The 14,675-nt window shown below is 40.8% G+C and overlaps 1 protein-coding gene across 6 annotated transcripts in view; it reads left to right on the top strand.

The window, feature by feature from the left end:
- Nucleotides 1–14,675, top strand: part of arnt (aryl hydrocarbon receptor nuclear translocator) — a gene marked incomplete at its 3' end in the record, with an annotated part of 65,409 nt that overhangs the window by 26,259 nt on the left and 24,475 nt on the right. The window contains 8 exon segments of one of the 6 annotated variants that reach the window (NM_001441982.1): nt 1,099–1,250; nt 2,568–2,669; nt 2,843–2,930; nt 4,631–4,670; nt 4,836–4,932; nt 7,862–8,048; nt 10,644–10,824; nt 10,963–11,102. In NM_001441982.1, the coding sequence (NP_001428911.1) occupies nt 1,099–1,250; nt 2,568–2,669; nt 2,843–2,930; nt 4,631–4,670; nt 4,836–4,932; nt 7,862–8,048; nt 10,644–10,824; nt 10,963–11,102 (987 nt within the window). 6 annotated transcript variants of the gene reach the window in all.

Raw genomic sequence — 14,675 nt, 5'->3', positions numbered from 1 at the left:
AACGCATAAAGAGTTTCAGTCGACGTCATTCTCACTCGAGGAAACGTCACAGTAAAGCTGTACAGGGCGTTCACGTATCATACGAGAAGCACTTCTCACAAAACAGATGCTTTATACACATATATGCTTGTGTATAAATGTTCATAACCTTTCTATGAACATGAGTTGATTATAACTGCAGATCAATGATCTGCGAAATAGCCTGTAACGTCTGCAATTATATGAAATAAATCAATGCAACATATATGAACACATACAGCCCCTTACAGTCTCTGATGTGTTACCAATCACAGAAAAACTACACACAATAGACATTTAGTCCTTATTTGGGTTCAAAAACAACACACAACATATAGGCCACAGTCTAATCTGTGTGTGTCATCTTCAGCAGCACATGTAGCCCCTTGTTAGAAAGTAACTCCATAATTGCGGGTTCATAATAGTCCAAAAGGTGATGACAATAGTTTAACAAGGCAGGTTGCTCATCTTTTAGGCTGCAGAAAGAATCATTTGCTCCTGTTTTTTGGCTTCTCCTTTTTTTTCTCTCTCGCGTTTGTCCGTTTCTGAAAGGATCCGATGTCAGAAGCACTTCAATAACCATGCGCACGTTATTATCATCAGCTCAAGAAGTTTGTTATTTCCTCTTATTTTCTCTGGAGAAAGTGACACCGCTCTCGTTTTAGACTGCCTTGTAAAAAAGGAGGCAAAGGGTAGATTCTGCTTTTCTTGGATTTGTGGCTGTTCATCAAGACAACAACAAGGTTTATTTAAGCTCGGTTTGACCATGGCTTGTTATTATATGTATATATTATTACGGTGTAATGTCTAGGCTGTGTATCTAAAAATGTACACAATTTTCTTGTGCTGGGACCCTTTGCAAAGCGCACTCAAAAAGTGGTGCGGTATGGTTCGCTTTTTTGGTATGTTTTGACAGTGGAAACGGCCATAAACGTGTACTGACCCGTACCGTACCACTCAGGGGAAATGGCAAATAAGTCCTGAGCCAAAAAGATTCCAAAGGCTGCGCCCGCTCGTACATGAAGAATACAATCAATAGGCTGGTGTTTATTGCTCTGTGACCTCTGACCCCATGTGCAGGTGGTGAAGCTGCGAGGTCAGGTGATGTCAGTGATGTTTCGCTTCCAGTCTAAAAGCCGCGAGTGGGTCTGGATGAGGACGAGCTCCTTCACCTTCCAGAACCCTTTCTCTGAGGAGATCGAGTACATCATCTGCACCAACACCAACGTCAAGTGAGTCAAATCACACACACACACACACACACACACACATACACAAACACACATACACACACACACATATGTCATACAGGTTTGTGTCCTGATATGTCACAAAAAGACGTACATACACACACACACATACACACACACACATATGTCATACAGGTTTGTGTCCTGATATGTCACAAAAAGACGTACACACACACACACACACACACACATACACACACACACATATGTCATACAGGTTTGTGTCCTGATATGTCACAAAAACACGTACACACACACACACACACTGTTGTTTAACACCACACACAAACACATTACAGTCATGTGAACGATTAGAATGGTAACACTTTATTTAAAGGGGTGTTTATAAGACATCTTTATAATCATGAATGCGGTGTTATGCATGCATATGACAGCTGAAATTAAGGGTCTTTTGCTCAGTTTTGTCATTTTAAATGCAAAGATGATATCGTTTGTTATGACAACATGACAAATACATCACTACTGGTCTTCTACATCAGGACAACTTGACATTACCAAGACATCAAGACTTGTCATAAATCTGTCATAAACATGATTGTCATGAACCGTTATAATTGTGTCATGTGTCAGTGTGTGTGTGTGTGTGTGTGTGTGCATATATGTGTGTGAGTAAAGAGAGTCTTTGTGTTAAAGTGTAAGTGTGTGTGTGTGCATCTGTGTTTGTGTTAGTGTCTGTGTGCGCATATGTGTGTGAGGGAGAGAGTCTTTGTGTAAAAGTGTGTGTGTGTGTGTGAGCATGTGTGAGCGTGCGCACGCACTTCTCTTTGTGTGTGGTGTGTGTGTGTGTGTGTGTGTGTGTGTGTGTGTGTGTGTGTGTGTGTGTGTGTGTGTGAGCATGTGTGAGCGTGCGCGCGCATTTCTCTTTGTGTGTGTGGTGTGTGTGTGTGTGTGTGTGACTGTGTGCAAATGTGTGTGTGCGTAAGAGTCTCTGTAAAAGTGTGTTTGTGTGTGTCTTTCTGTGCGTGTGAGTGTGTATAAATAAATTAGTGTTTATGAATGTGTCTGTCTGTGTTTGTGTGCACAGACTCATGTGCATTACAGAGTTTGTGTGTGTGCGCATATGTGTGTGTGAGAGAGTCTCTGTGTAAAAGTGTCTGTGTGTGATCATGACTTATTTTGTGTGTGACTGAGCGAGTTAATTCAGCTCAGTTTATGCATGTGTACTGTGTATGTGTGTGTGTGTGTGTGTGTGTGTGTGCGTGCGTGTGTGTGTGAGTGACTGAGTGTCTTAATTGAGCTCAGTTTAACCTGCTCTCTCTCCTGCGGTCTGCATGGCAGTAGAGGGTCGAGCGAGGGCTCCGTGTCCCCTCTGTCATCCCCTTCACTGGGCCAGAGCCCAAACTGCCCCTCCACCCCCAGCCCAGGCTGCGTCACGGTCAGGTGAGAGCAGCGGACACCTTCATCCGCTCCATCTGTCTGCTGTCGGTGGTGGATTACCCAGCATGTTCTGCTCTGGGGTCAGCTGAGGGTGTGGTGTGATGCTGTCGGTGGTGGGTCTTGGAGCTTTTTCATTGGCTAACGTTGAGATTCCTCTGCTGTTTTCTGCTCTTCAGGCAGTTGCAGCAGCAGCAGGTGGAGTTGGATGGAGGAGGAATGAGCCAGGAAACAACCTATGAAAACAGCCAGGTCGCTCTTCCTCAGGTGAACACACCTGACATTACACATGCTCACTGCATACTTGGGCTGTGCGATATGGGCGAAAGAAACCTGTCACGATTTTCTTGAACAAGATTGCGATTTCGATTTTAATCAGGATTTTGTCACAGACAGACTGAATCTGTGTTTACAGTGTGAATCTGAAACATATTTCAAAAGACAAACTAAAAAAATATGATTAAATGCATTTAAAATACACTTAAATACCCGCAAATACATTTTTAGTACATTGTTATTTTTTTGTGTTAAATAAAAGTTTGATGGTTTTACACTATAAATATACTAATTAAAAGTATTTTTATACTTCAGTAGGACTTTAGTACATTTGACAAAAGTATACTAAATACCAGTAATACTTAAATAAATTTTTAGTGTACTACAATAAAGTACACTACAGAAAAAACATCCAAATTTTTTTTTTTCAAAAGTGTGCTTTAAATGCTTTTAACATTAGTTGATTTTTAGTACACTGTTTACATACTAATCCTAAGTTTAAAATAAGTTAATATATAAAAAATATATTAGTAATGTATTGTAGTAGAAGTACATTTTCCCAAAAGTTGTACTTAAGTACACTTAATATGAATGCATTATTATCACTAACATTTAAATTGATGTTGAGTGTGATCATTTTAAGTTTACATTAAATTGACTTTATTAAAAATATATTAGTAATGTATTGTAGTAGAAGTACATTTTCCCAAAATACTTTAAATATAGTATTTGGCGCACTTTTTTTTTTACAATTTGTATATTCTTTAAATATATTACTATTATACTTTAAATAAGTCATAAATATATTTAAATGTTTAAAAGTTGGGTTCAAGTGTATTTCTCGTTGTAACTCAATATATTTTTTAAAATAAAGATGTAGTATGTTAAAAGCACATTTTCTCAAACATCTCAAAATAGCACAGTCAAGTGCACTTAGATGGTATTAAGTTTATCTTAACATATACTTAATACTATCTTTTAGTACATTAAGTACAAAATTAGTGTGCGAAAATAGAGCACTTTTAGTACATTACTGAAAAGTGTACTAAGTATACTTAAATAAAGTGCAAACTTTTTTTTTATTTTTATTTTTTACCTGGGATGTCTCTAAAACAGACATAAAATAGAAGTCACCCAGTAAAGCTTTAGCAAATTGTCTCTAGAACAGACCTATGGCAAAACAAATGTGTGTGTATGTGTGTGTGAGCGCATGCCGTCAAACTCAAATGAGGCTCTGTTGTTCTGCTTGACCGAATAGCAGAAGTAGTTGCTTGTGTGTTGACGGATTTCTTTTGTCATAGATCATAGACCTCTTTGTGAAATAGGTCGTTCACATTTTGATTTCACAAAAATACAAACAACTAAACAGTTGGTTTACAAGGTTTACGCATTTAACAATGAAGGAAATTCTGTATTTGAACTCTTTTCGAATGGTCTTGCAATACGAAATGGAGTCAGATCCGGATTGAATACCCTCGCAGTCCGGATCTGGACTCGAGGTCGGACTTTGAGAAGCCCTGATGTAGATGAGCAGAAAAATGTTTTAATTTTTCTTGTTTTCAGAAATAATAAGTCAAAATTTCAACAAGCAAATGGAGTTTTTAAAAAAGTTTGTTGATTATGTGTGAATAAGCTCTGTTCTAATAGTTTACCACACCATGAGTGTCTTTGTCCATTTGTGTGTCTTTCAGGTTTCAGTGCAGACCTGTGGTGTAGTCAGTGCTGATCACAGTAAGACTCCTCTCTCACACATACACACACTCTCACTAAAGACAACCCTCATTAAGTAGAGCTAAGATAAATGTACAACAAAAAAAAAAAAATTCAGTTTTCACAGATCTACTATTAAAACCATTTGTGATGATGAGTATGTGGTTGTGTGTCTGTGTGTGTCAGGCTCTAAGGCTGTTTCCTCCAGTGTATCCAGTGGGCAGCAGGTTTACCCACCAGCAGCAGCTTTCCCTAGCCCTGCACGACCCACTGAAACTTTCAGGTACACACACACACACACACACACACACACACACACACACACACACACATTCTCTCTCGCTCTCTCTCACACACACAGACTCTCAAACGGACACACTGAGATGCACCGCACGAACTCAGACACACACTTTTACACAGGCTCACACGTACAAACACACATTGATGCTCACTGCTATGCAAACACTCACAAACACATACACACAGATTTACAGGCACAGACTTTCACACCGACATGCACTGGACACACACCTGTCTCTCACACACACACACACACATGTACAAACTCTTTCACATGCTCGCTCTCATTCTCTCACTCACTCACTCATACACTCACTCTGTCACTTACTCACTCTCTCTCACTCACTCACTCACTCACTCATTCACTCAAACCTGCAAACACACCTCACACAAACACACACACATACATCCAGTGCAAGACGTGTTTGGTGTGATTTGTTGCTATTTTCAGACCAGCGCAACAGTAATTTACATGTTTTGTGCTACATTGTTCAAATAGCAAATCTATTTGCTCCACTTTGTGGACTCATGGGTGTGCTGGTCTATAAAGGAGGTGTGTTAAGGCGCATTGCTATATTGTGGAACTGAATAGACCACACTATTGACCGACTAAAAGCTGCTCTAAAGTCCAGTGCAGATAGAGTTCTTTATGCACCTATGCGGGTCCAAACACTTACAGGTTGCTTAATACACACAGGATGTACAGCAATACACAAATACCTTTACAGATGAAAACAGTTAAAAGATTAAAATGTTAGAAAAATTACTATTTTTTTACATGAATATAAAAAACACTGCCTCCATGTCTTATCTCCGGAGGCGTTTTCAGTTTATTCATGACAATCTGCATTAGTATAATGTTATTATAATTAGTAGTATTATTTATTAAATGCAGATTTATATTTGTTTTAATGAAAACAAGTTTAGATGTGTCCACCTGTGTGGTTTTGGAGACGTCTGCATCACCATATGGGGCATAAGAACAGGATGTGTGTTAGGATATTACTCAGTTTTTGAGCACACTTCGTTATTATTGTTCATTTATTCCTTTGCTGGAAATTAGAACTGAATTCAGATATAATTTTGAAACAAATCTTTGTGCTTAACAAAGAAAAAAATAAATATGTGGGCTGAAGGATATCTTAAGTGAGTTTCTACCGTTTCCTTACTCGTTCTTTATTCTCGCGCTGCAGATGCACTGTTTAACTGTTTTCTCGCTAGTGAAACGTTCAGTGTTTCCTCCCAAGTCTGCCATGTAAATCGCAAATGCACCATGGCCAGGGCCGGAGCGTCTATAGAGACGACCTAGGCGGCCGCCTAGGGCAGCAGAATAGAGACTACCCTCACCTCTTGCGCCCTCAGTTACATCCGCGTCTAGGGCAGCGTCCGCGACACTACCCTTACCACCCCCGCCCTTAGTTATATCCTCGTTTTGGGCGGCAGAATAGAGAGGGTGGCGTCTGCGACACTACCCTCACCGCCCGCGCCTTCAGTTATATCCAAGTCTAGGACCGCAGAATAGAGAGAGCGGCATCCGCGACACTACCCTCACCGCCCGCGCCCCTTAGTTATATCCAAGTCTAGGACCGCAGAATAGAAAGAGCGGCATCCGCGACACTACCCTCACCGCCCGCACCCCTTAGTTATATCCAAGTCTAGGACCGCAGAATAGAGAGAGCGGCATCCGCGATACTACCCTCACCGCCCGCGCCCCTTAGTTATATCCAAGTCTAGGACCGCAGAATAGAAAGAGCGGCATCCGCGACACTACCCTCACCGCCCGCGCCCCTTAGTTATATCCAAGTCTAGGACCGCAGAATAGAAAGAGCGGCATCCGCGACACTACCCTCACCGCCCGCGCCCTCAGTTATATCCAAGTCTAGGACCGCAAAATACAAAGAGAGGCATCCGCGACACTACCCTCACCGCCCGCGCCCTCAGTTATATCCAAGTCTAGGGCGGCAGAATAAAGAGGGCGGCGTCCGCGACACTACCCTCACCACCTGCGCCCTCAGTTATATCCGCGTCTAGGGCGGCAGAATAGAGAAGGCAGCGTCCACGACACTACCCTCACCACCTGCGCCCTCAGTTATATCCGCGTCTAGGGCGGCAGAATAGAGAAGGCAGCGTCCACGACACTACCCTCACCACCTGCGCCCTCAGTTATATCCGCGTCTAGGGTGGCAAAATAGAGAAGGCAGCGTCCACGACAGCTCCCCCAGCCCCCCCCCCCCCTTTCACTTAGCTTTCACTTTAGGGGTGAGGGCAGTGTGACCGTCCTATGCCTACAGCGGCAGTTTAGCTTGCTCCGGCCCTGACCATGGCGCGACGCAACTGACTCTTAAAGTGAATGAGAGATGAGGGTTCTGATTGGTTTAGTGTAATTACCGTTGATTCGTGATTCATACGGATCACAACCCGCGGTTCGGAACACACATGACCCGCGAATTACTAAATTTTTTTACTTGTAGAAAGAGACTCTAGTCTCTAGACTTCAGAGTCTTTAGTCTTTTGAGTTAGTTGTGAAGTTGCAGTCAAATAATACAGAAGTACTTGGATAACAGTGTTTAGTGTAGATAAAACCACTTCACAGTTCTGAATATTTTACAGTTTATTTTTATTCAGCTGATTATTTCTCCATTTTATTTTGAATAAAATTACAACTTCTCCGTTCTGTTTGTTAAATCCAAAAGTGTCTTGCAGTGCTGTTTCTGTAATATACGGAAAGCAAATTACATTTGTCTCCTCTTCTGTTCGGCTGATGCGAAAAATGGTCCGATCCATGACAAAATCCATAATGTGATCTGAACAGTGAGATTTGTGATCTGTTACACCACTAGTATTGTGTGTGTGTGTATGCAAATGTGTGCGTTTCCTCACGGGTGTGTATATGTGTGTGTGGTCTGTGTTAGGTCCCCTGTTCTGCCGCAGCAGATGGTGCCCGTGGCTCATTCAGCGGGTCAGATGTTGGCACAGATGTCCCGGCAGAGCACTCCGTCTGGGGTCTCCGGCTCCAACAACAGCCCCATTCAGGCCCCATCGGGACCCACAGCACCCCCTGGACTCTGGAATACCACAAGGCAACCCTTCAGCACACAGGTACACATGTGAAGCGCATTACACCTATAGACTATAAAAAATATGGACGTAGTATCCGTGACGTCACCCATAGGCTGATAAGCGCAAATGAGGCTACAAGTAGACGTGGACAACCATCGCCATTATGTTCGTGCATCATCGTACCGACCTGGGGTTACCAAAAAAGGGTAAAGAGACGGAGCTACAGATAGCTGCTAGCATTTGCTTAGATAAGCTTTTCTTTGGGAGAAACGCTTTCTACTTCATTATCTGTGACTCACTTGTGTTCTGACCACGTGTGCATGGTCGTATACTATATCAATAAAGTGTTTTGTCTTTTAAAAACACTACTGTAATACATTGAGCCACTTAGCATTGTCCTTATGATGTTTTTCTACAGGAGAAAAATGCTAATTACTTCCAAACACTTCAAATATAGTCTGTGTTAGTAACGACTATTGATGAAATCCAGGCATAACACTGTACAACAACGCTTCAGATGGCTGTTTTATTGCCTGCAGCTAATCAGTCTGTCAGATTCTGGAGTATATTACAGGTCTAAAGAAAATTATTTATTATTATAAATTATCTTAAAGAAAACAAATACATTTATAGATAAAAGTATATAAGAATTGCACTCAGCTGGGAAATGACGGGACTTGAATGGTTTGTGAGGACAAAGTGCACACAGCATGCCATATCATTTGATAATTGTAGGAAATTATTCCAAAAGGCAACTGACCTTGTAAAGCCACGTAAAACAAAACAAAAACACGATTTATATGCCGAGTTCAGCAGCTAATCAGCCGGAATCAGCTCCGGTGACGGCAACCAGTCAGACCTAGCTGTCACTCAGGTAGCCACGCCCTTAATTATGCAGACTTAATATAAAAGAAAAAGATGAGTTATAAACCCCCCCTCCTCCCCTCCACGGTTGTCATAAAGGGTAATATTACCTATATCTACCAAAATCGTTTTTTTTTGCTGTGAAACTGGCCATTTTAACATTGGAATCAATAGAAATGTGCTCTACTATGGAGCCAAGACTCCTGGAATTTCTATGAATTGCAGTTTCATTTACATCTGTATTAGCTCCACGAGGGTAAGCAGGATTGATTACACCATGTCCTAACAACACGCACAATTCTAGCAACATGCAATTTGTCTGTCTGCACTAAATGCAACAGAAAGCATTTTCTAGACAAGCAAAAAATTGCCAAAATTAAGTGAATCCCCCCCCCAAAAAAAAACTGAATTATCTGCCAGTGATGTAAGGACAATAATGTAATTTAAAAAACAAATAAAGGAAATGCAACCTGTGGTGGACACTAACAGCCTCTGAAATGAGACGCAGATTCAGAGTTCCACATGTGAGGTTATTAATTAGCAAATAATATAAATATTATGAGCGTAAACATTAGGTGAGCAGGTTACATTGTAACCCCGTGTCCTAATAACAAGCTACATGACGAGATATGCAGTGATAAGCATTTTGGCTGTTTGCACCAGACAAAACACCACAGAAAAGTAAATACAGCCATTCAGAAGCACAGAATAGTGCACTCACTTTACTTCAGCAAAATGGTAAGGTTTATAATCTAATTATTACATATTGAACTACTTTAACATTATTAAATGTACATGCTGAATAACTGATTTGTGTTAGTTTGCATTATTTCACAGTTCTAAAGTTCAATCTTAAACGGTTTATTTAGTTTTCATGATCTGAGGTGAACTATCTGCTGCTGCTTTCAGTAGTATGGCAATACATGTCATGTCAAATGGCATTCAAAGTCACATTATTAGCATTTCGTCTGAATAAAGCACGTGAGGTGTGCATGAGGTGTAGTTTTCTGTTGTTCAGCTGCAAGAAATAGAAGACGTTTATAAAATATACATTTCCGATGTTGGTTGGGAAATATTCCTTCTATCGTGTGCCGCTGCTTTTATTTAGAACACGATTAAAATCAGCCTTAAATCAGCCTTTAGGGTCGATAGTCAGGCACACTCCTGTTGGTGTTGTCAATCAGGCAACCTGCGCTTGCATGTGTTTTGAACCAGGCATGCAATACCTAGTTCAACCACTGGGTGTCAAACTTACATTCTGCACCATCTTTAAAAGCATGTTTTGCCGGGTTGTTATTATTTTGAATACTGTTAGACTCCCCTAAAAATGTCAAATAGACCTATTCAAATGTTTTAAAAAAGCTGGTGATATCGAAATATATATCGCAGAAATTTTTTTCCAATAGCCCTACTGTGATTAGATCATTGAGTCATTGTAAATTCATATTTATTCAATTTGTTTATTAACTGCATTAATATATTATTGACTAATATGAAAATGTTCATTATTTATTAACAATACAGTTAGTAAAGTAATATTTTCTGTCTTTTAGTATATATATTATATCACACTTGTAAATTTTTATGTAAAATATATATATATATTTTTTTTGTTTCATAAATTAAGTTTTTAATTACCATACTCCCAAAATCATTCTGCATAAATGCGCAGATTTTTCTTTTTTACAAAATTCTGCAAAGATATAGCTAAAAATGTCCGCATATTCTGTCTGGCCCTGCTCATATGTAAATCCCCTCTCTGTCCAGCAGGTTGCAGGTCCAATTGGAAAGAACCAGTCTGCTCCGTTTAACATGGGAGGCTTTAGCTCCGCCTCTGCACCCTCCACTTCCTCTTCCTTTGGCCAGATGGGCGGAGCCTCGGCTTCAATGGCAAGCACACCCAGCTACCAGCAAATAAACAGTCACAGCAACCCCTCCACTAATGGATACGGTACATATTGTGCAGCTTTAGGTTGTGTTATGTTTTGTGTTGTTTGTGTTACATGTTTTGTCTCATTTGTTTTGTGCTATGTTATGCTACTTTATGTTCTAAGCATATAAAATAAGCAGTGGTGTTTCTTCTGTTCAGGTGATGTTGGTCAGATGGCAGCAGCGTTTGGCTCCAGGCCAGCAGAGGGCGTCACAGGCTGGCAGCAGTGGCCCAGTCAGACACACACACAAGCCTCCGCAGACACACAAGTGCAAAACAACCAGACAGACATATTTCCGGTGAGTGGAGCAAACGTCAAGTCAAATTGAGCTGGGTTCAGGTTTAGTGTTACATAGTTTCAGAACAGTACGATTTTTCCTTTATTTTTTAAGGGGACCTATTTTGCCCCTTTGTACAAGATGTAAAATACATTTCTGATGTCCCTATAGTGTGTGTGTGTGTGAGGCGAGGGGGTCAAAATTCACTACATTGAACTCATATTTAAAGGGGCCATTGCAGCAAATCAGTTACATTCCTGCATAAAAACAAGCTTGCTAGCGTAAAAAATGTTGCGTGACTTTTATCAAATTCATATAAGAATGGAGGATCAAGTTGTTTTGTGTGCTGTGGCTTTGCTCCACTTATCCAATATAGCTGCATTCACACTGCGAGCTTTACGCCCTATTCACACGGGGCGTCAGCGTCAACGCTTCCCATTCACTTTGAATGGGTGACGTCAGGCGTTGCCGAACTGCATTGTGGATCCGTCGGCGCCGCTTCAGAAGCGTTCCTCGCTGCAGAAGTTGGGACTAGCTCAAATTTTCAAGCGCCGACGGCAGTGTCAGCCAATCAGATCGCTGTATGCAAATACACCAGCTCAAACAGTGGCCTATTGCTGACTGAATTTCATTGGCTGACGCTTCTATGACGATCGTTTCAGCTCCAACTTCAGACACGCCTTCAGTCAAGCGTTGACGCTGAAGCCCCGTGTGAATGGGGCGTTAGTCCTCAAATCAGGTTTTTTCTCAGATCTGATGTTTCTGCATGGCTGTTCACACTGCTCTTATAAATGTGGCCAATATCAGATTTGCAGTGTGAACAGATCCTGTTCCCAAACTGCCCCGCATGCGCAAAAGTACAATACGGACAGCACAAAATGTCTGATTATGCACACAGTGTGTGTACTGTGTGAAGCACGTCGTCAGATTATGCTTAATATGATTATTGCACTTTTCACAGACACCCGTGGTGTATTTGATAAACTGTAAAGGGATGTTCTGCTACTACTACAGTGTTTTAACCATTTGAAACCTAAAATAAGTCACTTGTGATTGAAAACACTGATCGTTTGCATTGGTGGAAAGTAACGAGCTACATTTCCTCATGTTACTGTACTTCATTCGTTTTTTTGTGAGTTTGTAGTTTTTAGAGGAGTGTTTAAAATCTGTGTTTTTTTACTTAACTTTTTTACATGCATTTTTAAATGCTCTTTTCTATTTGGGCTTATTGGAACCTAATTAGAATAAAACTAAGTGTCATATTTTGATATGATGTGCTTTTAGAGAAAAATGATGTCCATATATGTGCACTAGTGGTCCGAATTTACATAAATCCCTATTTTCCTGACTGGTTTAATGCATATACAACATATACATTTTTTTTTTTTACATGTTTTGACTATCAGAAACAAAATATTTTGCCCATTTTTGACAGTTAAAAATTGTGTTAAAACATTAAAAAACATGTCATATGCTGCAAAACAGTTGCAGGATGACACTGTATGTCTGTAACAAAATATAAAGCATTCAAAGTATTTTAAACAGCCACTTAAGAGCTAAAATGTGTTGTCCACTTAGGTGGCCACCAAGCCCTAGGACAGAGGTGGGGAAACTACGGCCCTCAGGCCATATGCGGCCCACTGAACACTGTCATCCGGCCCGCGAGGGTTTTTAAAATGCTGCTTCTGAGTAACGGTTTGATTCAGAAATAGTAAATTAATGATGCAATACAAGTGAACGCCATGTGATGGCAGTATTGCACTTGGTACAGTTAGCGCAACCAGTGGAATTAGAACACACTCTTGGATATTAAAAGGCACTTGAACGTTAATGACTGAAAATGAGTCAAAAATAGTTTTTGACTGACTGTCGTGTGTTTAAGAAAGAATGGACGACAAAATACTTCTTAAAACAGTAAAACAGCTCGCACATGATATAATCCAGACCGCAATGGATGCGAGGAGACTTCTTTCTCATCAAGCAGAGCTGAAGCAGAGCTTGCGCAGCGCCTAGGTAGCACAGAATCAGCGTGCAGGCATTTTTCTTTTCAGGCCGATTGGTGGTTTTTGCACAGATAAATCTATCTCTGTCCATTCTACTTACCTATCTATCTTTATATATAAATACACTTTCTGTTTTTACTTATCATCTGCATCAAGCTCTCGGTGTGAATCATAGACTGTAAAATATATGGACGTAGTATCCGTGACGTCACCCATAGGTTTCTGAAGAGCGCAAAAGAAGCCACAAGTAGGCGCGGCCAACCGTCGCCATTTTGGTCACGCGTCATCACACCCACGGCGGGATACCAAACAAGGGCAAAGAGGCGGAGAGTGAGCGGAGCTACAGACACCTGCTGGCATTTAGCTTGGACCTGGTTCAGACACACTTTACTTTGGGAAAACGCTTAATACTTTATCACTTATGACTCGTTTGTGTTCTGACCACTTGTGCTTGGTTGTACACTATATCAATAAAGTGTTTAGACTTTTAAAAACACTGCTGTAACACATTGAGCCACTAAACATTGTTCTTATGACGTTTTTAAACGGGAGGAAAACGCGAATTACTTCCAAACACTTCAGATATAGTCTGTGTTAGTTACTGTAAGACTATTGATAAAATCCAGCATAACACTGAATGGCAACGCTTCAGATGACTGTTCTAGAGCCTACAGCTAATCAATCTGACAGATTCTGGAGTGCATTACAGCTCTAAATATAAATATAAACGATAAATGATCTTAAATAAAACAAATACATGTATAGAGATGGTATATAAGTATATAACTTTACTCACATGGGAAACGGAGGCCACGTGAATGGTTTGTGAGCACAATTAAGTGCCCTCAGCATGCCATGCCATCTAATAATTGTGGGAAACAAGTCCAAAAGGCAGTTGACTGTGTAAATCCACATAAAACAACACAGAAATACGATAAATATGCCGAGTTCAGTGGCTAAACTGCAGGATTCAGCTGAGGTGACGTGACGGCGACCAGCGAGACCTAACTGTCACTCAAGTGGCCACTCCCTTAATTATGCAAACTTAATATAACTTAATATAAAGGAAACGGATGAGTTATAAAAAAATTCACCCCCTCACAGTTGTCATGAAGGGTAATATTAGCTGTATTAACCAAAATCTTTTTTTCTACCAGGCTGTAAACACCTTTTTTTCTGCTGTAAAGATGGCCATTCTAACAGTGGGCTCAATTGAAATTTGCTCTGTTTTGGAGCCAGGAGCGGCCAGGACTAGCGGAATTTCGGATGAATTGCAGTTTTAGTTACTTCCGTATTGGCTTCCTGAGGGAGAGCGGGAGGTTGCCGCTTGGTGTGAATGCACAGTAATGGTGGGCGGCTGCTTTTCATTCAGGGCTGTTTATGCTAATGAGGGAGAGATGGCCACTAGTGGGCGGGGCTTTCCCCCTCTGATGACACGTACAAAGGGAGAACGTCAATCAAAGTGTTTCTGCAGACTGTTTATCTCAAGTGTGATTATAATAAACACAATTAATTAACTTTGTCCATTAGAGGCTGGAGATATTCACACACTGCTGCCTCACAACTGTGTTTAAACCACTGCATTCATTCA

Source organism: Danio rerio, chromosome 16 (assembly GCF_052040795.2).
Source record: "Danio rerio strain M-AB ecotype USA chromosome 16, GRCz13ab, whole genome shotgun sequence".
Classification (NCBI taxonomy): Eukaryota; Metazoa; Chordata; class Actinopteri; order Cypriniformes; family Danionidae; genus Danio; species Danio rerio.
The sequence above is the reverse complement of the archived record's forward strand: the minus strand, read 5'-3'. Positions and strand labels throughout refer to the sequence as shown.